The 24,053-nt window shown below is 39.3% G+C and overlaps 3 protein-coding genes across 7 annotated transcripts; 1 reads left to right on the top strand and 2 right to left on the bottom strand.

Moving 5' to 3' along the window:
• Positions 1-4,457: 4,457 nt before the first annotated feature.
• On the bottom strand, positions 4,458-20,112 carry LOC147499913 (pentatricopeptide repeat-containing protein At4g14820-like). 2 transcript variants are annotated; one of them, XM_086561677.1, is made up of 4 exons: positions 19,855-20,112; positions 19,588-19,687; positions 19,480-19,506; positions 4,458-4,745 (listed from the first exon to the last, which is right to left on the bottom strand). In XM_086561677.1, exons 1-4 carry the CDS (start codon positions 20,110-20,112, stop codon positions 4,738-4,740), a joined length of 393 nt encoding a protein of 130 aa, XP_086417803.1. In that variant the 3' UTR covers positions 4,458-4,737. The 2 variants fall into 2 exon arrangements, with proteins under 2 accessions (XP_086417803.1, XP_086417802.1); XM_086561676.1 differs by lacking the exon at positions 4,458-4,745 and adding an exon at positions 19,273-19,415.
• On the bottom strand, positions 6,311-7,979 carry LOC147499914 (CBL-interacting serine/threonine-protein kinase 4-like). Its single transcript, XM_086561673.1, has one exon. It carries the CDS (start codon positions 7,770-7,772, stop codon positions 6,483-6,485), a length of 1,290 nt encoding a protein of 429 aa, XP_086417799.1. The 5' UTR covers positions 7,773-7,979; the 3' UTR covers positions 6,311-6,482.
• On the top strand, positions 19,862-22,952 carry LOC147499912 (arginine--tRNA ligase, cytoplasmic-like). 4 transcript variants are annotated; one of them, XR_015196133.1, is made up of 7 exons: positions 19,869-20,333; positions 20,422-20,543; positions 20,614-20,697; positions 20,779-20,880; positions 20,982-21,201; positions 22,386-22,553; positions 22,697-22,952. XR_015196133.1 is itself a non-coding variant. In XM_086561678.1 (6 exons), exons 4-6 carry the CDS (start codon positions 20,809-20,811, stop codon positions 22,397-22,399), a joined length of 306 nt encoding a protein of 101 aa, XP_086417804.1. In that variant the 5' UTR covers positions 19,869-20,333; positions 20,422-20,543; positions 20,614-20,697; positions 20,779-20,808; the 3' UTR covers positions 22,400-22,952. The 4 variants fall into 4 exon arrangements, 1 of the variants encoding a protein (XP_086417804.1); XR_015196135.1 differs by lacking the exons at positions 22,386-22,553; positions 22,697-22,952 and having other exon boundaries at positions 19,862-20,183; positions 20,275-20,333; positions 20,982-21,377; XR_015196134.1 differs by lacking the exons at positions 22,386-22,553; positions 22,697-22,952 and having other exon boundaries at positions 19,862-20,183; positions 20,271-20,333; positions 20,982-21,377.
• The last annotated feature ends 1,101 nt before the right edge of the window (positions 22,953-24,053 follow it).

Raw genomic sequence — 24,053 nt, 5'->3', positions numbered from 1 at the left:
GGTTAACCATTGTTGGTTTTGTCAGAGGATCGGCCAAATTTAACTCTAACCTCACATAATCTAGAGCCACAACTCCAGATTCCAGCAGCTGCTTTATAGACTGAAGTCTCAGACGGATATGCCTGCTTTTCCCATTATACAATTTGTTCTTTGCCTTTACTATTGCAGCCTGATAATCATAATGCATAGGTATAGTTGGAGGCGGTTTTGTACCAATAGGAAGATTTGCTAAGAGGTTTCTAAGCCACTCAGCCTCAGCACTTGCTTTATCTAAAGCAATAAGCTCGGACTCCATGGTTGAACGAGCTATCAAGGTCTGCTTAGAAGATTTCCAGTTTAATCGCACCTCCACCAAAAGTGAAAATATAACCACTAGTGGACTTGATATCATGAGAATCGGATATCCGGTTTGCATCACAATAACCCTCTATCACGTGTGGAGTTCGCCTAAAATTATGTTGTAATTCATTGTTCCTCTCAAGTACTTGGCTAGTCTCTCTAACGACTCCAATGTTCTTTTGCTAGGACAAATGAGTGTATCTCGCAGATTCAACCCGCTAATTGCATAAGCAATGTCGTCTAGTGCAATTAATCAAGTACATGAGACTACCAATAATTTGGGCATATCTAGATCGAAAGACACTATGTTGATCATTTTTTAAAAAGTTCACTAGTTGCCTCATAAGGTGTCGATAATGAGTGCTTACTATCATAAAAGTTAAACTTCTTCAAAAACTTCTCAACATAATGCTCTTGTGAAAGCGTATAGCCATCACTATTTCTGATAATTTTGATTCGAAGAATCACATCAGCTTCTCCCAAATCCTTCATTTCAAATTGGGAGGATAAGAACATCTTAGTATTTCTCACAACATCAAGATTAGGACTCATGATTAACATGTCATCCACATATAGACAGATAATCACATATGTATTCACATCAAAAGATTTAAAGTAAATACATTTATCAGCATCATTTATGTGATATCCATTAGACATCATGACACTGTCAAACTTTTCATGCCATTGTTTTGGCGCTTGTTTCAACCCATATAAAGACTTAACCAATTTACATACTTTTTGCTTATTCCCTGGTACTATAATACCCTCAGGCTGCATCATATATATTTCTTCATCAAGATCACCATTCAAAAAATGCAGTTTTTACATCCATTTGATGAATAAATAAATTATGAATAACAGCAAGAGCCATTAGAACTCTTATAGAAGAAATCCTAGTTACAGGAGCATAAGTATCAAAATAGTCAATGCCTTTTTTCTGGAAGAATCCTTTGACTACTAGTCTAGCCTTGTATTTCTCAATGGAACCATCTAGCTTCAGTTTCTTTTTGAAGATCCACTTGTAACGTATATGTTTCGCCCCAGGAGGTAGATCAACTATCTCCCATGTGTGATTAGCTATAATCGAATCTAGTTCTGAGTTTATAGCATCCTTCCAAAAAGGTGCATCTCGAGAACTAATTGCCTCATTATACGTCACAGGATCATCATCAAGAAGAAACGTGTAAAAGTCATCACCAAAATTGGTGGATTTTCTGTCTCTTTTACTCTTCCAAATTTCTTGTCCAGAAATTTCAGGATATGTTGATTGTTGTTCACTAGGAGCAACCAACCTCTCAATGCCAATTTTCAAAGGAAAAAAATTCTTAAAGAAATCAGCATTCTTACTCTCTATAATAGTGTTAGCATCGACAAGATTATTATCAGATTTTACTACTAAAAATCTATATGCAACACTATTATGAGCATAACCAATGAACATATAATCAACAGTTCTAGGTCCCAATTTTCTCTTTTTAGGTTCGTTCACAAGAACCTTAACAAGACACCCCCCACATTTTGAAGTATTTCAGGTTAGGCACATGACCTTTCTATAATTCATATGGTGTCTTATTCCCTGTTTTCTTGTTGGGTATCTTATTCTGTATATGGCAAGCAGATATGATTGCTTCCCCCCACAAGTTCAGGGAAGCTCCAGAACTTACAAACATAGCATTCATCATCTCTTTTAGTGTTCTATTTTTTCGTTCGGCTACTCCATTTGACTCAGGAGAGTATGGTGGAGTAGTCTCATGAATAATGCCATTCTTGTTACAAAAGTCCTGGAAGGGGTTAGACTCATATTCTCCACCCCTATCAGACCGAAGTCTTTTAATCTTACACTTAAGCTGGTTTTCAACTTCAGCTTTGTATTTGAGAAACATCTCACCTGCCTCATGCTTGTTTCTAAGTAAATATAACATGGTGTACCTAGAGAAGTCATCTATGAATGTAATATAATAAAACTTCCCCCCTCTAGACATGGTACTTCTGAATTTACCCAAATCCGTATGAATAAGAGTTAGCAATCCAGTTTTATCTCTAGAAATAGTTCTGCAGGGTTTCTTTGTGGCTTTAGTCTCAGCACATATCTCACATTTATCATTAGAAAAATCAGAAATATCAAACAATAAACCACATGCTTTCATCCTTTTCATATACTGAACATTCACATGTCCTAGTCTACCATGCCATATATTAAAAGAGTCAAGCAAGTAAGCAGAAGCAGATTCATTCTTATTAATAATAATGTTGTCAAGTACATTCAACATGAAAAGACCATTGTTCCCAACAAAACCCTCATTCTTTGTTAGAACGAACTTGTCACTCTCAAAAGTCACCTTGACGCCAACTTTTCCTAGTAATGACACAGAAATCAGATTCTGACGAATCTCAAGAACATGCAATACATTACTAAGTGAAAGGGTTTTTCCTGAAGTTAACTTCAGAAGAATCTTGCATGTTCCCTCAACAGGACCAGACCTTGAGTCACCCATATAGACCTTTTCATCTTTCACTAGTATGTAGTCTGAGAAGGCTTCAACATCACCACAGACGTATGGTGGGTGGCACAGAATCTAGTACCCAGTTCTTCTTCTTCCCGGTGGCCATGAACACTTGTGACACCATAGCAAACAATAATATCATCTCCCTCAACTATATTGGCATTGAGGAGGATCATCGGTGTCTTTCTTGTGCCCTGACCGAAAAGCCCTATATCCAGGGTTTACCACAAACATAACAATTTCCATTGCGGTACCACTTCTTTTTTAAAAAGAAGTGCCTTTGACCTTGAAATTCTTATTTTTGTTGTATACGCTTTTAGAGGTTTTGTTAGATTTCTTTGGGATTACCTTCAATGATATTGGCTTTAGAATGAAATTCCTTAGACAACACATCATCCCGAAGTCTTGTTCTTTTCCTCTATGTGAATGTGAATGATCACATCCTCAAGAGTCATCTGCCAATGCTTTTATGCTTCATACTATTTTTTAGTGTTTCTAAGACTCGGGGAGTTTCTCAATCAAACATCTATCAACAAAGGTTTGGGTAAATTAATACCCTCGGGTTTTCAAATCATTAATCGCCACATGATAATCATGGATTTGAGGCGTTACATCTCTATCCTCTCTCATCCGGAACTTTAGAAAAGTCCCAAGAGGATATTCGAAAGTACCAAAGATCCTCTATTATGTATTTTTTTTGTTCAAACTCTCCCATATATCATGTGCATTCTTATTTGAACAATAAATATCAAAAATTTCATTGGACAAGGTACTCAAAATAGCATGACGACATACCTTATTCCCATTGAGCCAAGCAGCTTGATTTCTTTCGAAATCTTTAGAACCCTCCACGGGTGCTGTATCAGTGAGATACTTTGCATAGTTGAGTACATCTAGGGCTGTGAATACCCTTTCTCTTCATCGCTTGAAGTGTGAACCGTTGAAGGATTCAATCTTTGACACATTGGGTAAGTTGCGAGCATTCAATAGAGGTGTAACATCTCTCATAGTCGAAGTAACTTCCATGACTCCAGAATTGGTTTATTTGATCGGCGTGGTGTCAACAGGTGTAGACATCTTAATCTTTCCTTAAGATTGTTGTATACGAATAAAAAAAACAATAAAGAGACAAGGACAGAATAATAGGTAATAACCAAGGCGCGGATTAGGCTTTCTTTAAGGAAAGATTTCGCTCCTTCCAATGGTGCAGAAAGTTGACTTTGCACTAGAATATCGCCCCTTCCAATGGTGCAGAAAGGTGACTTTACACTAGAACAGACTACCCTTTCCAAATGTGAGAAGTATTGCTCAAAGTCGGCGAGCCCAAGCCCAACGCGGCTTGATGCGGGGGCGTGTGGCTTTGGGTGAGTGGCCTCCTAACACAAAAGCATTTGTACCTTAAGGGCACGCCCTTATGGTAGAGGAATTCCTCATATAACTCACTTGCTAGTGGTGGTTAACCAATGTGGAACTATCCACAATGCACTAAAGTGGAGAGAACACACTTAGTTCATCTCCTCCACTTTGCACACACACACTAGTATTTCGAAATACTCATAGAGACTCCAACAAAGTATGCATTCCACTTAAGTACCATTTCTGTCTATTATATCTGACTCTTGAATAAAAAGCTAAAACAAATTGTTATACTGTCAACAAGTTAAAAGTACAAGTCGATCTTCTGAATGAAAAACATAAATACTGTCTTCCATAATTATCTCACTTGCTCAAGGGTGTCTCTGTGCGTGCAATAGAAATCCCAGGAGGGTTGAGTCCTTGGATATGAACTACAATGATGGGTGAAAGTGGATGCCAGGTTATTTGCAGGTGTTCCTCGCCTTATGACGTCCAGTGAAGAAAATATCATTGGCTTTGTAAATCTTCAGCAGTTTTACTTTGCTGCCAAGAAACACATCCGCAGTCAAACATAAAACACCTAATTGCATACATGATCAATTAGAAACCAAGTACATCGAGCAAAAACTCTAAAAATATTTGCAATACCGAGCTTATAGAGTCTACAATGAAGTCTCAAATACAAAGAGAGGATGTGAGAAGTAACATTGTGTCTTACTATATTAGTTCACTCCAAGAAAAAGTGCGGCAAACCAAAAAACCTGATTCCAACCAACAGAAAACCTAGAAGAGCTGGAAATTGCTTTGAACACTCTACTTACAGAAGTTCTAAATGAATCTACAAATTAATCCCTCCTGAAATACCTCTCAAGGCAATAGAAATTGTTTCAAGTTCCTTCAAATCATCTTTACAACACTTAAAACATAAAGTCCATTTAACATATCTCTAGTTCCTGACCTTTTTTGTTCCTTTGGCTTGGTAACAGACGGGTTTCTAAATTATCCAATCCAATTTCCTTCGAGAAGAGAGTTGTTCAAAATAATAGGCCTTATATTCTTCCATCATTCAATCCTGACATGTTTTGCTACTCCAGTGGTTCAGATCACTTTGTGTACCTTACGCTTACATGCCTTCCGCAAATTACTTAATAGAAAAACTGAAAGACGAACAGAAAATTCAAAAGCTGGTTGTTTCAAGTGAACTTATGCATTACCCCTTACCTTTGTCAACAGGTGAACTTATGCATTACCCGCAAACAACTGATGCTCTATGGACTGTCCTTTGGGAGTCTGATATCCATTTGCTACACATGCTAGTTGTCAATTTTCTTAGTAGATGTCCATCTTTAGACACCAAGTAAATGCGGTTGGTCAAGAACTCTATGAATGCACCGGTTTCTTGTGCCTACAATGTTGTACATCATTCTCTGTTTTGGCACTCAAATGATTATACATTTTCGATTTTAGCATTTCAGAATCTCATTGTACAGGCATTCTCTTTTTCCACAATTTGCACTTGTGTATTTTTGAAGTATCTTCAGTATTCTGCCTCAGTAAGTTATAGAATGACTCAAACATATAGCTAATACAGATGGTCTTCAACCAGAAAGAAGTCTGTTTCTGTTTAAAATGCACTTCATACGTTCAGAAATGTGGAAAACATTTAAGAATCATACGCTTTATACTAGTTAATTTGGTTTGCATGCTTACTGGAACTTTGGAAACTACACTTAAGAGTTTCTGCTGTTAGTGTTCAACTTCTTTTAGAACTAATTTCACAAGTAGCTTCTTGAACCGTGTCTTTGTTGTTTGATATTAACTGGTGGAATCTAGTTTGAAGTAGAAGATTTTTTCTCCCTCCTTTTTTAATAATAAACAGTTTCATTTTTGTCCTCCTCAACATTAGTCAATAGACATAAGCACTCAGCTCAGAGGAAGTCTTTTGTATTGTTATTCTCTGTTTCTTCACCAGCATCTAACAGCAGGTTGGCTTAGTACATGCTCTACCAGTTTTAAAAAAAAGATAGACCGTTCCAGTTGAGTGAGATAGTACCATGGCATTGCCTATAATCTAGTATTGGTTATAACAAGCAAAGTCATCACGATCATCAAGAAACAAAAGAAAAACTTTATTAAGAAACGCTACAAGTATATTACAGCATTATGACAAGGGATTATCTCCCCTTCCCCTTCCTCCCCTGAATTGGCTTGCAGTAAAACCATTTCCACAAAACGATCATTCTCACCAATGTACAACTTTCTCTGAGATCAAGGTTATCATTAGGTTCCCTCGTTGTGCCAAGAGACTATGTCACCAAACCCGTCTTTCAGGTCTCCCCAGTAAAGTTCCTCTGCTTCTACATCTTCTCCGTCTCCTGTTCTCAAGTCCACTAGAAAGAGTGATTCAGCTACTTCTGTCACATGAACCAAGATTGTTAACCTTCCCTTTATCAACCCTATGGCCCCTCCTTCCCTTTTCTGAACATTGTATCCTAACTTCCCACCAGCTTCCTCCACCCTTTCGAGAATCTTCTCATAGGACGAGGTCGATGTGAATCTCTTTTCTTTCTTCTGCCCTCTTTCAAAAAGTGCTGACAAATCCAATCCCGAAGACATTGAAATTATATCAAAAGCATTCATCGACTGAGACTTAGAAATTTTATCAACTTTCTCATCTTTGGACAGTGTTGTGTCCAAATCACAAAGATTAGTTTCAGACAAAGACTTCTTCAACCAAACACTTTCCATGAGTTCTTCAATACACATCCTTGACGCAGGATTTGGATCAAGGAGCCTTGAGATTATCCTCCTTACCGGTCTACTAAACCATGGAGGGAACTCAAACTCCCGGCGATGAATTTTGTGGTACATAACTACAAGGTTGGAATCATCGAAAGGTATAAACCCAGCAAGAAATGCAAAAAGGATGATTCCACATGACCAGGCATCAGCCTTTGCTCCAGCATATCCTTTCCTGCCAACCACTTCAGGAGCTGTATACGCCGGGGTACCACAGGCCGTCTGAAGGAGACCATTAATCATGGGCTCCTGTAACGCCGCAAGACCAAAATCTGAGACCTTGAGATTCCCCTCATGGTCTAGGAGCAGGTTTTGTGGCTTAATGTCACGGTGTACAACACCATTTACATGACAATAGTGTAGAGTCCACACAAGTTGTTGAAAATACCGCTTCGCCATAGGTTCTGTAAGCCTGCCACGCCTAACGATTTTCGAGAACAAATCACCTCCTTTAACGTACTCCATGACCAAATATATCCTAGTCTTTGTAGCCATGACTTCATGAATTCTTACTATGTTAGGATGTTGTAACCGATGCATCACTGCAACTTCCCGCACAAGCTGATTTTCCATGGTAGTATTAACAAGAGAAGCCTTGTCAATAATCTTGATTGCAACTGAAGAGTTATCAGTCAGAGATTGAGCAGAATATACCTTTGCAAAACTACCTCGGCCGAGGAGCCGACCAAGCTTGTACTTGCCTAGCAAGACATCAGAGGTTTTGGGTGATGTTGGCTCAACCATTTTCATGGGTTTTGGTTTTGGTTGCATTTTTAGGATGTGGAAAAGAGACTCTTAAAGCAACCAAACCATAAAAGGAGCGCTGAGCGCTCTCTTTCTTGCTTGTTCTCCTGTTTTATGCTCCGTTTCTTTGTTGAGATTTGAGACTGAGGCAATTGAGTTCTCCAATGATGTTATACTATATTTTGTGTGTTTGTTTGTTTGTTTGTTTGTTGAGGATTGCTACTGCTTAACAAGTGCTTATTTATTTGTAACTTGTACCCTTGTAGTTGTAGGCAGCCTTTTGTTTTTCTGTACACGTTAGAATTCATATGATACTAGTAGTTAGTTAGCTATGAAGTTCCACGGCTCCTTGGCTTGCCACTTGAGCATTTTTGTTTTTATTTTTTCAACAAATACTATTGTCAACCAAACTGTGCTGGCGTATACGAAGAGTATATTCTTTGGTTAAGCCAGTTGAAGTGTTGTTTGCCCAATGTTTGTTGTGGTTGTTAGGATACCCTTCTTGTTATTTCCATTGACTGGAAATCTGGAATAGCCGTAATCCTTTTTTTGTGTTTTTTAAATATCTAACCTTGGTGCCTATATACACGAGCACATTTTTTTACGTTTTGTAAAAAAAATTCAATTATATGGGTTAGCAAACATTCATGCACTATTTTTGTAGATTATTACATATTTACATGTGTATCAATGTATCTTGCCAAACTATCAAAACAAAAAAAAAATAATGCGCCTTGCCCAAGTTATTTAAATAGATAGTGATTCTTCTTTATTTGTGCTATAGAAAACTTCAGTACGTTTATCACTTCAGCAAATTGTAGCGATGTTTGCATATATAGCTTCAACAATGATAGACCTCTCACCTCTTTACCAAAAAAGCAAAACAAAACAAGGATCACATCTCTTGTATAGTGTAGCACTGTAGCCTGCGAAATCCAAACGTCTTTGGTATTGTTGTAGAATCTCGAATATGAGATCAAACACCACCAGAGAGCTCATCATGAACTTTAAATTAAAATATTAAAATGAAGAAAAAAGAAAAGAAAACATTTTGAAGTGGCTAACATATCGACCCTCTTCCCTCTTTGGTCCGCCACCATTTACTTTTAATGCCCCAACCAAAACACAGAGACCCGGCCACATCAATTTCAAACTTTGAACTTGGAAGAACAAGTGGAGAAATATTTTCACTTAGATCATGACCCACATTAAACTTATTCCACGCGAAGCGTGACCTACATATAAAAAAGTATAGTCTACAGCAATATGGATTTTCCTCTCGGCTTCCCCTCTTTTTTATCTGGGTTACTTTGTCATTCAAAATGCACATTTGTGTTAAACTAATACAGGCACCCATTTATCGTTAATTTTTAACCAGCAAAAAAAAAATCATTAACTTTTAACATGAATACATAATGGTGACGGTGATTTGATACCACATTAAAAGGAAAGCAAATTTAAAAAATTAAGATAAATAATAGAAAAAAAATTAAAATAAATGATAAAATATCAATATATGACCTTGTGTGGCGTGAGGAAGGAGATGCTTTACGTTGTCCTCATGGCGACGGGTGTGAACTGTGAACCAAACGAATGATGTGCCATGTGTAGAGCATCTGGGCCCGAAATAACAACAGAAATGCAATCCCGGACGTCACTCTTGACCCTTGGCTACCCCTACCAAATATACATGTGACACTATTTGGACCCAGTGGCCATAATGTTCTGTCCCATTGGTTTTCTCCATACATAAATATCAGCCGCTTACTTGAATCTGTCTTTTGCATTTTTGGTAAAACGATAACAGTTATTGGTTACGATGGAAAGCCACTTCAACCATAATTCTCCTAAACTGCTTTGATCATTGTATTTTTTTTTTCTTTTTTTCTCAAAACACTTTGATTGTATGCCAACACAAGTGCTCTGTCAGCTACATTGGTCGGCAAGCTAATCAAAATAAAATACTTCTAAACTCCATTGTGTATTTTTCGGTCAATGTCTTAATGCCATAGAACTAAGCCACCAGATCATGCGATCTAATAAAAGAAGATCTGATGATCTATGGCTATTATATATTAATTTTAGACCATTTCAGAGTCTTCAAGCTGCACTTCAGGCGGATGAATTATTTTGTATGCAATGATAAGTCGATAACAGTCATTGTCCTTACCCCCGTGTTTCGCTAGGTGTGTATGCATGATGTGAAATTATTGTTGAGAAAGTATCGGTGGCTTTTCTCTATCATACATCAATAATTAAAGTACTCGATCAAATAAGCAAACAATATGTATAGATCGAGTACAAAAATAAATTGGGTGTGGGACATTCAACAATATTAAGCCATGCATTCAGCAATAGGTGTGACTTGAGTAAGGTTTATGTGGCCTATTCATGAATCATCACTGTGATTACAAAATAGACAATTGGCAAAAACGAATGTGGGTGCCAATTAGATGGCCAACTTAATGGGGGATTTGTTAAATACTCTCCAATTATTCTCCTGGAATAGGTTTATCAGCGTATGTAACCTGGTAAGTCAACAATTTATGTTTTTATTTTTTTCCCTTTGATTAGACAGTCAAACACAATTTAGCATTTGGTGAACCGCCTCAAAATAATAATAGATGAAATATAGAGTGCCCAGCTTAATTGGATGGGGTGGATACGAAAGCATCCGAATTTCGAACAACATAGATTCATACTGTGATCCCATGGAACTCTTCTATTTTAAATTTTTAGGCTAAGGGTAATTCAAAAATGTCATGGAGCTTCATAATAGTATTAGTAGGAAGTGTAAGTACTCTCCGTTCTACACTACAGAGCACGTGTCCACATGACAGGACGTCTTACTTCAGCTCGTCCTACAACATCAAATCGTACCAACGACCCAACATCCAGGTCATCACCAGCAGCAGTTATAGCCATTCATGGAAAGATATCAACTAGCACAATCTTGGAGCTCAATCAACGCCACAATTAAGGAAATATTAACTTTATAACAGCACATTAATGATGAATCACCAAGGTAGCACACAAGGTAGATCTGCAATCCATAACGGTTCAAGCACACATCTATAAATAGAGAGAGATAAATTATGTAAAGTTTGATTCAAGTTTATCCCGAGAAACTTGATACGTAGGCAACTCTTATCCCAAGAAAAGTGCATTCATTTCCTATCCAACAAATCATCAGGTCGTAGTCCCAAAATAACCAACATCTACATTAGTGTCGTCTGCCGGTTCGTTTCCTTAAGAAAAGAACAATCACTATTTTCTCAAGCCCACGAAGCTAGTCAGAAAAACCACAATGGAGCCCAACTTACAAGCATTGGCAGACCAAATGAAGACACTCCAAGAAGCCTTCATCACTTTGCAACAAGAAAACCAGACAATACGAGAGCAGGCCAACTCCAACGCTAACAATGGCACCACAGAAGTCGGGGAGCACAACACTATTGCAGCCCTAACCAACACCACCAATCAGCGTTTAGAAGACTTCGCGCAAAAACTAGAGAAGTCAAGCGAAAGAGCCAACGCGATCTAGATCGCTCAGAAGATGCTAGAGACGTACAAAACATCACCATTCATCCAAGATATCCGAGACAAACAACCTCCTTCAGAGTTCATCCAACCAAAGTTTCTGTTGTACGACGGTACCTCCTGCTCAGGCGAGCACATAGCTCGCTTCAGCCAAATCCTAGCACTCTACAACCATCCTGACTACGACTACCTGAAATGTAAACTTTTTCCAGCCAGTTTAAAGGACGGAGCAATAGACTGGTTTTACACACTCCTTCCAGATTCGATCAACAAACTTCGACCTTTGCCGAGCGTTAGAAGCGAAGTTAGATCCCACAAATGTAAAGAAAGCGCCGACACGGACTCCTTTGTTTCAGCTCAAGCAAGCTCATGGCTTAAACGATCCGAGCCTTCCTAGGGCGTTTTAAGAAGGACCTCCTCACCGGAGTCGAGGACTTCGGTGACGGTTTTGCAATTTCTGCATTCACAAATGCCCTCTTGGACGACTCCGACCTAGTAGGGTCCCTCATGCGCAATAAGCCAGACACCTCAGCCGACCTGTATCACAGAGTCAACAAATACATCAAGTACGAAGAGTGAATGGCCAAGCACAAAGGCAAAGAGGTCCTCGCAGTTAGCAACGAGCCAGACCCTAAAGGAAAGCAAGCAATATTCAAACAACAATAACAACAACAACAACAACAACAAGAGATCCAATGCCAACAAACCCTCATACACAAAAAAGGAATTCTCCAACTTCTCCAGGATGCCAAGTCAAATCCTGAAGAAAATATATATAACATCATACTTCAAACCAAACATCAACAAGGTGATAGCCATACCAGAGCGTCCATACTGCCATTTCTACAAACTCCACCACCACGACACCAATAATTGCTGGAGCCTCAACCACTACCTCCAAGACCTAGTGGAGAAAGGCAAATTAAAAGAGTTCTTGCCAAAAGGCGGTCTGAGGCACAAGCTGGATGCCAAACGCCACAGAAGTAGGAGCCGCAGTAATAAACGACCTGCCAACAACAGAAACAGAAGCAGGAGCAGATCAACTTGACGATCTAAGTCTCCAGGTCGGTCAAGGCACAACAGGAGACAGCATTCCTCCGACCAAGATGAGGACAAAGTAATCAACATTATTACAGACACCTCAAATGACGAAACCTCAGGTCGGGAGAAACGCAGAAGAGTGGGAGCAATCCAAGAAATCTACCACCTCTCACACAAAGTCGAGATGATCAACCCCACCAACCCTAAGATGACAACAACAATTTCATTCACAGAAGAGGATCTAGACAAGGTGTGCCTACCTCACAATGATGCCTTGGTAGTACATGTCAAAATCAACGGTTAGACAGTCAAAAGAGTCCTCATCGATCTAGGGAGCTCATGCGACATACTGTTCTATCAAACATACAAGGACATGCACCAGCCGGACTCGGTGATGATAGAGTCTAATGCACCGCTCTATGGGTTCAACGGAGATCGTATAGATGTCATCGGAGACGTAATCCTACCAGTCTCCATTGGCGAAAAAGAGGACATGGTCAAAACTTCAACACGTTTCAGTGTGATCGATGTCAAGTCGTCCTACACTGCCATTCTAGGACGCCGTTAGATTCATAAAATCTAAGCAATTCCATCAACCCTACACCAGGTCTTACGATATTCCAGTCCCAGAGGCATCATGGAGCTCATAAGCAACCAACTAGAAGCTCACTGATGCAATCAGGTCAGCACTACGACCTCACCCAAGCCTCAGGTCGTCAAAGCCAAGGACGTCCCAAAAAGGTAGGATCCTCAAACATCCAGCCCCCCAGCAACGGCATCAGAAAAGCTCACAGGAAAACAAGCTCAGATAGAACCAGGAGAAAAAGTCAATTTGGGCACAACTGATGACCTAAAATTTGTTTATGTAGGGGCTGACTTAGACCCCAAGCTCAAGGAGTAGTTTGTCAAATTTCTATCTCTCAATAAAGATGTTTTTGCTTAGTCGTTTATCGATATGCCAGGAATCGACCCTCAGGTCGTTTGCCACAAGTTAAATGTAGATCCAACCATCAAGCTTATCAAACAACGACCTAGGAAGTTAGCACGCACTCAAGTTTCAAAAAGCCACCAATAAAGAGATAGAAAAGCTCAAAAATATTGGATTCGTCAGAGAAGTCGAGTACCCGACCAGGCTTGCCAACATAATAGCCGTTCTAAAGAAGAATGGTCAGGTACGACTCTGCATAGATTTCACCAACGTCAACAAGCACTGCCCAAAGACAGCTTCCCCCTACCAAGAATCGACATACTGGTAGACCAAACTTGTGACCATGAGCTTTTGTCATTCATGGATGCATACAGTGGGTACAACCAAATACCACTTGCAGAAGAAGATCAGAAAAAGGCGTCCTTCATAACCGAGCAAGGTACGTTCTGCTATAACGTCCTACCTTTCGGCTTGAAGAACGCAGGAGCAACCTACCAAAGACTTGTCACCAAAATGTTCAAAGACTTGCTAGCTAGGAGACACTATGGAGGTCTACATAGACGACATGGTGGTCAAAAGCGAAAAGGCAGGTGATCACATCTCCCACCTACAAAAGGCCTTTGAACGACTTTGCCAAAACATGATGAAGCTCAACCCAGCCAAATGCGTATTTGGAGTAGCCTCAGGGAAATTCTTAGGTTACCTCGTCTCACAAAGACACATTGAAGCAACAATGAGCTCTCCTTGAAATGCCAGAACCAACCACAAAGCAACAAATCCACAAGTTATCTGGCATGGTTTCAGCCCTCAATAGGTTCATCTCAAGAGCATCTGACAAATGCAGACCATTCCTACAAATACTCAAAAAGGGAGCAACATTCATTTGGACAGACGAGTGCCATAAAGCCTTCACCGACCTGAAACCCTATTTATCAACTCCACCCATCCTGTCCAAACCAGAAGAAGGAGAAACACTAGGGTTATACCTTGCAACTACCGACTTCGCAATCAGCTCAGTTCTCTTTCGCGAGCATGATGGAGTCGAAAAGCCGGTCTACTTCACCAGCAAGACATTGGCAGATGCAGAAAAAGCACTACTCTCCGATGGAGAAAACAATGATTTCTTTACTCTACTCAGCTCGAAAGTTTCGACCTTACTTCCAATCTCACAGCATCAAGGTCATCACTGGCGTACCCATTAAACAGGTATTGAGTTCTAACAACAAAACAGTCCGCATGGCCAAATGGGCTGAAGAACTCGGAGAACATCACATTGAGTTCGTTCCCAGAACGTCTCGCAAAGGCCAGGTCGTTGCTGATTTCTTGGCAAATTTCCCCGTCGAAGACATCCACTGGGAACCCGAGCTAATCACTTCACTCCATCAACAAACCACCCCAGACACATGGCACCTCCACGTAGATGGCACATACAATAACAGTGGTAGTGGACTGGGGGCTGTATTAACTTCACTAGAGGGAGCCCAGCTACAGAAATAAATCAAAATCGATTTCGCAACATCCAACAACGAAGCAGAATACGAAGTATTGATCAGAGGCCTCCGAATGGCACAACAACTACAAGTCTCAAAGCTTATAGCGATTCCCAGCTAATCGTCAAGCAGATCACCAAAGAATATGTCATGAATGGAGCAAACTTGGCAAAGTATGCTCAAGTCGTTTATGACATAATCAACTCGTTTAAAACATTCTCCTTAGACCATATTCCTCGAGAAGACAACAGACATGCAGACATTTTGGCTTTCCGAGCCTCCAAAACACAAGAGGCATGTCTGACCACAGTCTACATTGACATTCTGGAACGACCTGCTTACCAGAAAGAAAATATCAACAGCCTCACAGATTTCCAGCCCTCATTCGAAGAAGAGATCAATCAATCTTGGATGGGCCCATTCCTCAAGTTCATCTTACATGGTGAGATCCCATCAGAAACAAAGCATGCTCATGCAATACAATTCTGATCCCCAAGATACACAGTGATCAAAGGAAGACTGTTCCTCAAATCAGCAGGAGGACCCCTCCTAAGGTGCATAACTCCAAGGAAGGGACAAATCATTTTCGGCGAAATCCACAAAGGTGAATGTGGCAACCACGCAGGAGCAAGATCACTAGCACACAAAGCAATCGCCCAAGGGTATTATTGGTCAGGCATGCATATCGAGGCAAAAAGGTACGTTCTTAAATGCTTCCAATGTCAAACTTTTGGCCACAATCACCTAAGTCCAGAAAGGGAATTTATCAGCATAGCCAGCCCATGGCCGTTCCACATGTGGGGGCAAGACATCATGAGACCGTTCATCTCGCAAAAGAAATCAGGGCTCAAATACGTCCTAACAGCCACAGATTACTTCACCAAGTAGGTTGAAGCAATCCCACTAGTCCAAGTCAAGGAAGTCAACGTAATCAACTTCATCTGGACTAATATCATCACTAGATTTCACTACACTATAATAGGATATTTGCAACACAGACCTTTTTTGCTTTACAACGGTTATTTACCGTTAGCAAGTTGTCAATGCTATATAAGCGTTAGTAATGTTGTTAAGTGTTGCTTTAATTAGAGCGAATTTCAGGAATTTATTTCCAACACTTAAAAATCGTTTGAGAAGTGCTACAAATGAAAATTTTGAAAATTTCGCGAAATAGGAAACCAAAAAAAATCACGCTCTATTATTTTGGTCGAAATATAAAAGATAACTTTAGTCTCTCTCCTCTCTCTCTCTCACCGCCGCGTCTCCTCCTCTCTCTCTCTGCCGGTGCCCTTTTCTCTCTGTCTCTCTCGCTCACTTCAATTATTGACTACCATGAAGAAGAAGAAACCTTCTATTTACACAGATCTGGTTTTCATTTTGTGTGTTAAACCAATCTAACTCACCATGGTTGCTACTAATGCTCCCATCACTATGAAAGAGGCGTTAACTGTAAGTCACCAATATTACTGATTTGATGTGATCTATTAAGTTTCAATATCGATTTGATTGATTAAAGTTTAGTTAGTCTTCAGATCTGTTGGATCTGAACCATTGAATGTTGAGCTGATTATGTTTTTATGTGATTTGTAGTTGCCTAGTATTGGAATCATTAAAGCCTAATATGGTGTACTTGCTAGGAGAACAGTTAGTTAATGAAGAAGGAGTTGGTTCATTTGGTTTGGGGAGGTGTTGATTTGTCTACTCGGAAGCTATATCTGGGATTTTTTAATAGCACATTGGCAACCATCTTGTAAGTGTTTGTTACTTGGATTGTTAACTACTTATATAGTGCATGTATTGTACTTTGGCTTGCTTTGGCTATTTGTGTGAATTTACACCCGAGAGAGACCTCAATGCACCATAGCCAAAGATTGGAAAAACATTTTTGTTTGTTGCTTTGGCTTAGGGTTTGAAGATAAGTTAGCATCTTTTGCACTCATTGTTATCGTTTTAACCACGGTGAAGCTATTTGTAGTTTTATTAAGTCTTTTCACTTAACTAGAAAGGAGCATGCTTCGAGAAAGTGAAACTAGGACAATCTATCGTTTCTAATTTGCTAACTTCATTCTTGTTCTCATTGTCTTGGCTTGTACTAATGTATGCGTTACTTGATCACACTTGACCAACTAATGCTCGTGAGAGGCGGACACTGCGGTCGCCGCTTGCAAATGCAATCCCGACCAATTGCATGAGCTCTTACATTTCTGTCCTTAATTATATATTTATATTCAAAATTCTTCCATAATCAAGATTTTCATTGTAATGTACATGTCTTCATATCCATCGCTTTTTTCATTCATGAAAAAGAAACTTGAAAATTTCTCAATCACAATGATTATCCTATATTCCTAGATAGGGGACTAAAAGATGGTCGAAAAACCCAAGTTGAATTTCTGCGGACAAAAGTAAATAATGCTAACGACGAAATCACGCCTCTATATTATGCAATATCATTTGCTCGTCTGTGATGCAATTGATATTGACAACCTCATTTCCCCCTTTTCACCAAGTTGAAGGTGCATTTAACTGTGAGCTCCCTGTAAAGGTACCAACTACCAACTCAATGCAACATAAATCTATAATACTTTACATAGAGCCTTGTCACGGTTCATTAATTAGATAACAGAAGAAAACATATACTTTCGAGTGAAGCTTCGTTCGTAATTCTAAAATAAAGAATGAGTAGTTCATACACTCGGTAAAGTGAACTCCCCATTTTAAATTAAACAAGTGCAAGTCTTCAAGAATTCAATACATCGCTTGGGGGAATACTAAAAACTTCAAGAAACTATATTACTCCTTCTTTGAGCCCTAGCTTGTTCTGCTCCTTCGTTGGCTAGGTCTAGTTCTGTCAAGATCGCATTCCGTTCAGCTAAATAGTCCACGAACTCCACTCCACGCACGGCTTGAAGGAGTATGCTAGCTTCGGGGATTTCTACTCTTGCTAAGACGGCTGCTTTGTAGGGGCTGCCTCAACTTCTATCGGCTATTCTTGAATCTAGAAGAATTGGTCTTCAGTATCCGGAGCTTGTTCCGGAAGGAAAGCAAACCGAGGGATGGGGATAGATAGGGTGAGATTTTCGACCAACACGGAGTTGGATCTCTACTAGGACCTAAGCATCTGAGATAGCCCTTATACCTCCTATCTTTTCGGTGTCTTTCTTTCTTGCGTATCTTTTTTTCGCGATCGTTAATCCGTATTATATAAGATGATTTGATATAACGCCTTTTCATTTCTTTCTCAATGAAAATGAAACATTGATAAGACCATAACTGAAATATTGATCGAAAGCGGGGAAAATTTTAGGTAGATTTACTCGCTCAACCGAAAGGGCAAGGCTAGCTCCTCACCGAACAAAGGCAAGAGCTGCCCCCGGAGAGCTAGAGGTTTTGTTTACCAAAGCTCGAAGCTGCGCCTCCGAGACATCGATCCCCGCCCGCCGGACACTCCCGACTTACCCTTGTTCATAAGACTAAAACAAGAAAAATAGATTCTACTAATAGCGGCAAGGCTTTAGCTCCTACTCTAAAGGCCAAGAGCTACACCCGGATATATATGACGAAATGGATAGCTTAAGTGCCATGTTCCTACAAGCGGGATGCCCCGCCCGTAGGTCCCGATCTTGCTTTCGTTTCTTTTAGCGTATAATGATCGAACATCAGCCATTGAAGGAGGATAAGCCAAGCTTGTCTAGATTTGCATGTCATAGGCCCGCACAAGAGTGCCGAAGTCTTACAAGTCCGGGTAGCTCGGATGATCTGCTACTTCCTCCCAAACAACCTAATGGGTAAGCTCTAAAAGCGGCGGATGTTCGAGATCCGACCGGTGGCCCGATAACGCCATCCGTTGTCTAGTAATCAAGCCGGTTGCTTATCTCCAACCGTCGACCGACCGAAAACTTAAATCGATAGACCCATCCATCATTTCCTCCCTCCTTTCCCGATGGGATGTTCATGGGTCGGTAATAAAGTAAGTCAACACGCCGAAATCGAATTCTTTACACGAAGTCTTCTTTCTATAGGCGGAGTCGCGAGCAAGTCTAGTGAAAGAGCATAAAGAAGGTGTTCAAATCCTACCTACATGAGGTTTTTCACCGAAAGGTTGGGAGTTAGGTAGGTGTTTATAGTCGCGATTTGCGAGCACATCGAGAGGAGTCGTCTTCAAAGGATGAAAGGTGTCTTTGGTCCCGCTCCATTATCTAAATATTAGATGAATGGTATGGGCTGGCTATCAAGTCGAGACCTTTTTCGAAAGTGCTTTCTTCCTTCGTGGTTGGACCTCCGATAGCTATGGCTCTACTTGCTCAACTCTTCCTTGAAGCTTTCATCACCTCCATCGAGGCAATCTATGTTATGAACGGCTTGTCACCCCGAGGAATTCGTCTTCCACCCGGTTAGTTCGCTCTCACCTAATTATATATTATCCTTTTCACGCTCTATGTCGACTTTGTGTCCGTCTCCGCTCATGGTACCAGCCGTTTTCTTCTTCAGATCATCATGTTTTCGTTCCAGCAAGTATTAATACAAAAAAAAAAAACAAAAAATTATTCCCCCACTAATCCAAAATCATTCATTTTAACACATTTTTTTTCACATACCATCAACTGTCAATAACTTATTCTTAACCGCATTCACGCAACCCCCGCATTTCATATCCACCATAAACTCCGTCTAAAACAAAATCAATAAATAAAAATTGTGACGACATAAAAATTGTGAACAATTTAAAACTCACCATAAGTTCGGGTAAACTGATTTCCTTCTGCAAATGGATTAAAAAACACGTTAGCAAATATGAAAAAGAAAAAAGGAAAAGAAAAAAGGTTATATATGTGGTGCTGACCTGTGTGTCCATGTGGAGAGAAGAGTGTGGAGGATAGAAAGTTTGAGAGAGGGAGAGAAAAGAGTGGGGTGGGTGTGACGAGAAGAGTGACGTGGAGATTCTGTAATAAATTTAGAAACGAAAAACCAATATAATTTAGGATTCTATAGCCGAGTTTTGTTATGTGCAAGTACGCCAAGAGGACAGAAAAAGAGTATATCACATGGTTTGAGTAAGCATAAAGTTTGTTACCTACATAACTGTATAGCACATTTGAAACCAACTTACCCATCGATCATAACACCAAGTAACAACATCTCTATGCAGAATTTTATCAAACACCAACCTAGCCTCAAAAACACACCCACACGCAATGTACACACCCATCAGCCATGTCTGTACATAAGGGTCTGAATCAAATCCCATCTTCTCAGCAACCCCATGAATCTCCATCCCTTCTTTCACCCCACAAACCCTCACCGACGCCTTTAAAATAGGCGGAAAACTAAACCTATTGACCCCAACTCCCTCTCCTTCTCTCCTCATTTTCTCATACACCCATAGTGTTCTACTAGGTTCATCACTTCTTGATAACTCTCCTTCTCCGTCTCTCTTCCGTAAAACTTATTTTCAGTAAAAGTTTTTTTTACACATTTTGTTTATTTATTTACTAAAGTAACTAATAATAGCTGTTGTGGAATTAGGCAGGTTTTTTCAGAACAACATCTCTTAATAGCTTTTCATCCACCCCAGGGCAGTCTATAATGGTAATTTCATCTCCTATTGTTTTATTTATTATTATTTTTATTATTATTATCATCATCATTATTATTATTATTATTATTATTATTATAGGAGGAAGATAATGGTGGGAGTCTAAAGAAGCAAATATCGAAACTATTCGAAACATCACTACCAGACACAGACGTAGACCCATTAGTTGTAGCATGCACTGCTAAATTTGGAGATTACCAATGGTACTTTTACTTATTCTATTAATCACATTTTATTTTCTGCACAATACTAATTTATACACGTATTGTGTAGTAATAATGCGATGAGCTTGTGGGCATTGGTAAAAGGGAAGTCAACATAGTTCAAGGGTCCTCCTGCAGTCCTGCTATTGGACAGGTACTGTAATAATGCCCGTGAATCTTCTTTTCTAGTTTATGATATTGAAGTATTGAACTACTGGGTTTTATGTATTTATAGGCGATTAGAGGAAATCTTCCCGAGACGGAAATGATACAAGAGTCATTAGTTGCAGGACCTGGATTTGTTAACATTGTTTTGTCTAGCAAGTGGATAGCTAAGGTGGTGGTGTTGTTGTTGTGCTGGTGAAGTTTTTTGTGTTTTTTTTTCTAAAGTGATGCTAATGTTGTAGGGATATTTTATTTTTATTTTTATTGGTGCAGAGTATTGAGAAGATGTTGAAATATGGTATTGAGATATGGGCACCTAGACTGAATTTGAAAACAGCGGTGGTTGATTTTTCGTCACCAAATATTGCGAAAGAAATGCATGTTGGTCATTTACGATCTACTATAATTGGAGATGCTCTTGCACGTATGCTGGAATTCTCAAATGTCAATGTTCTTCGTAGAAACCATGCATGTTGGAGATCGGGGCACACAGGTGGACCTTTTGCCAAAATGTTGTTGTTGGTTTTTTATCCTATGAGTATTTTACATTTTACCACTTCATACTTGGTGGAAGCTGGAAAGTACTACTCTATATTATTTGTGGTGTTGTAATTTTTTGTTAATATGTAGATCTTCTAGAACAAGAACTAAAATACTGCAGTTCATGTCCTCTTTGGTCTTTGTTTTACCCCTTTATCTAAGCTGAGTCCTAGTAGTGTTGATGTAGTATGGGGACTTGGAAGTATGCATCTGTTCATCTCTTGCCTTGATTTTATCTATGATGTTGACAGTTGACATGCTATTTTCGGATAGCAGTATTTGTACACTTGTAGGTGACTAGGTGCGGACGGGGTGTAAAAACGGCCCTCAAGCCCTCGGCCTGCCCGACCCGACCCGGCCCATAGACAAAAAAAGCCCTCAAATTTAAGCCCGCATGCAATTTGAGAGCAGGGCCGGCCCGGCCCTCATGTTTTGAGGAGAGGGTAAGGGTCTAGATATGGAAACATGAAGGCGGCCCTCAGCCCGACCCTCTAAAGCCCATATTAAGGCCCTCATTGATATTTAGATTTTCTAAACAAAATTACGTATAATACCCTTAGGGTTTTAAGTTTTACTTATTATTACATAGGGTAGAAATGTAAATTTCAAGTATAGTAGTTGATATAATGAAGTCTTGTAATGAATATATTGTTAGAATATGTGAATATATTCTATAGGATACAGCTGTATTATATGAATATATCTCTATCCTATATAATATATTCATATATTCTATTGTATATGTTAATGAAGTTTGATAGGTTTTCAAGAATTTTTGTAATGAATATGTTAATCAGTTAATGAAATCTGATAAAAACCAAATATGTTAATGAAGTCTAAACAAGTTGTATTCAAGAGTTTTGAATAATTGACAAGTTTATGCCGCCCCGCCCATAGTTTTCTAAAGGGGTGAAAGCAAAGGGCAAGGGTATATAATTCAAGTGTTGGCCCTCATAGGCCCGACCCTCATAGCATAAGGGGGCTGGGCCAGCCCGGCCCATTTTACACCCCTAGTGCGGTGTGCTGTAAATTAGCTAGTTTTAGTTTTTGTCTTTCACTTTCCATTTTATATTGTTTAAAGTGATACTGTTGCATTTTGTCTTTCTCATTGGATTTATCTTTGCGCTTATAATCCAGTCTTTAGCTGCTAATCTTGGCGTATCCACTGGTAAGAAGCAAAATATTGTAGCCCTATCATCTACAATTGTAAGGTATTAACCGGTTCCAGACATTGCTGCTGAGAGATAAGTTCGTGCTTCATAATGTGAATCTTTCATGAATTTTCATTTGGGTTTTGATGCAGAGGTGAGAATCCCTAGTCCTTCTTTACTGTTAAGCTCAATCCACTATACCTTAAATTATCAGTATTTAGCTTTTGAATTGGCCTTGATCCCCTTATTGTCTGCTTCATGATCTTTTCTTGGTCGATTATTTTATCTTAATGCTAGGATCTCTTTTGGAGCATTTGTGGAAGTAAATGGTGTACGGTTTTCAACAACGCAAGTTGTTATCTCTTGTTTAGGATCATAATATGAAAACTTTTTTTATGGTGATAGTCCAACAATAAGTTTGTGAGGTTTAGAAAATCGCTCAAAGTTGTGAATGTATATGGTTGGATTAGTTTTGTACTTTATCGGTTTTTTTCCCATGTATGTTATGGTTTATTTGTAAAATAGTATGAAAATGTATTGTGTACCGGATAAATTTAGCTTAAATAAGAATTTATGATTTATGTATATGGTGCAAGAGGGGGCATTTTTTTGTAGGTTTAGCTAGTTGCTACAAAATATGAGATATTATTTTTTTTTTATCAGCAACGGTCCATAACCGTTACAAATGATTTTTAAATTAATTTTTTTAAAATTAACTAACAACTTTGCAACAGTTAAGAACCGTTACAAATTACCAACGCTTAAAAAGCGTTTGTGAAATAAAAAAAAAACCATTGCAAATGTTTTAAATTTGTGTACAAAATAGTTATAAAAAGTGTTACAAATAATTATTGCAACGGTTAATAACCGTTAGAAATTTCTGTTTGTAACGCTTACTAACCGTTGCAAAAATTTCCAACACTTTACCCACGCCATATTTGCAACGCTTAAAAAGCATTGCGAAAATTATTAGCAACGCTTTTTTGCCGTTGCAAATAGCCTGTTATGGTGTAGTGTTTGGTCTATCCCCACACCCTAGTCATGGACAACGGAACACAATTTGCTGGCACACAAGTCAAGGATTTTCTACAAAAATAGCGCATTACTCAAGCATTTTCTACACCTAGATATGCACAAAGCAATAGCCAAGCAGAGGCCACCAACAAGGCTATCAAAGGAAACCTCTAAAAGAAGCTGGATAGCAAGAAAAACTAATGGCCAGAGCAACTCGAAAATATTCTATGGGCATACAGAACAACAGCTAGATCCAGTACAAATGAATCTCCTTTCACACTTTACTTCGGAACGAAAGCAGTGATACCATCAGAACTCACAATCACAACTACACGTTATGACATTGTTGAATCAAGAGTCAATGACAACATCTTGGCAAAATAAGTTGATCTCCTAGAAGAACGTAGAGAAACTGCCGCAATATTCCTAGCTCGGTACCACCAAATAATCCAGCGTTCTTACAACAAGAAGGTCGTCCGAAGATCTTTCCAAGCTGGCGACCTAGTCCTCAAAAAGACTTTAGCACCGACCAAGCTCAACCCAACATGGGAGGGCCCCTACATTGTTGACAAAGTCGTTGGAAATGGCGCATATTGGATCAAAACCCAGCTCGGTGATAAGCTTCCCCGACCTTGGAATA

The sequence above is a fragment of the Coptis chinensis genome, chromosome 5, assembly GCF_015680905.1.
Source record: "Coptis chinensis isolate HL-2020 chromosome 5, ASM1568090v1, whole genome shotgun sequence".
Taxonomy (NCBI): domain Eukaryota; kingdom Viridiplantae; phylum Streptophyta; class Magnoliopsida; order Ranunculales; family Ranunculaceae; genus Coptis; species Coptis chinensis.
This window is presented reverse-complemented; position numbering and strand designations above follow the sequence as displayed.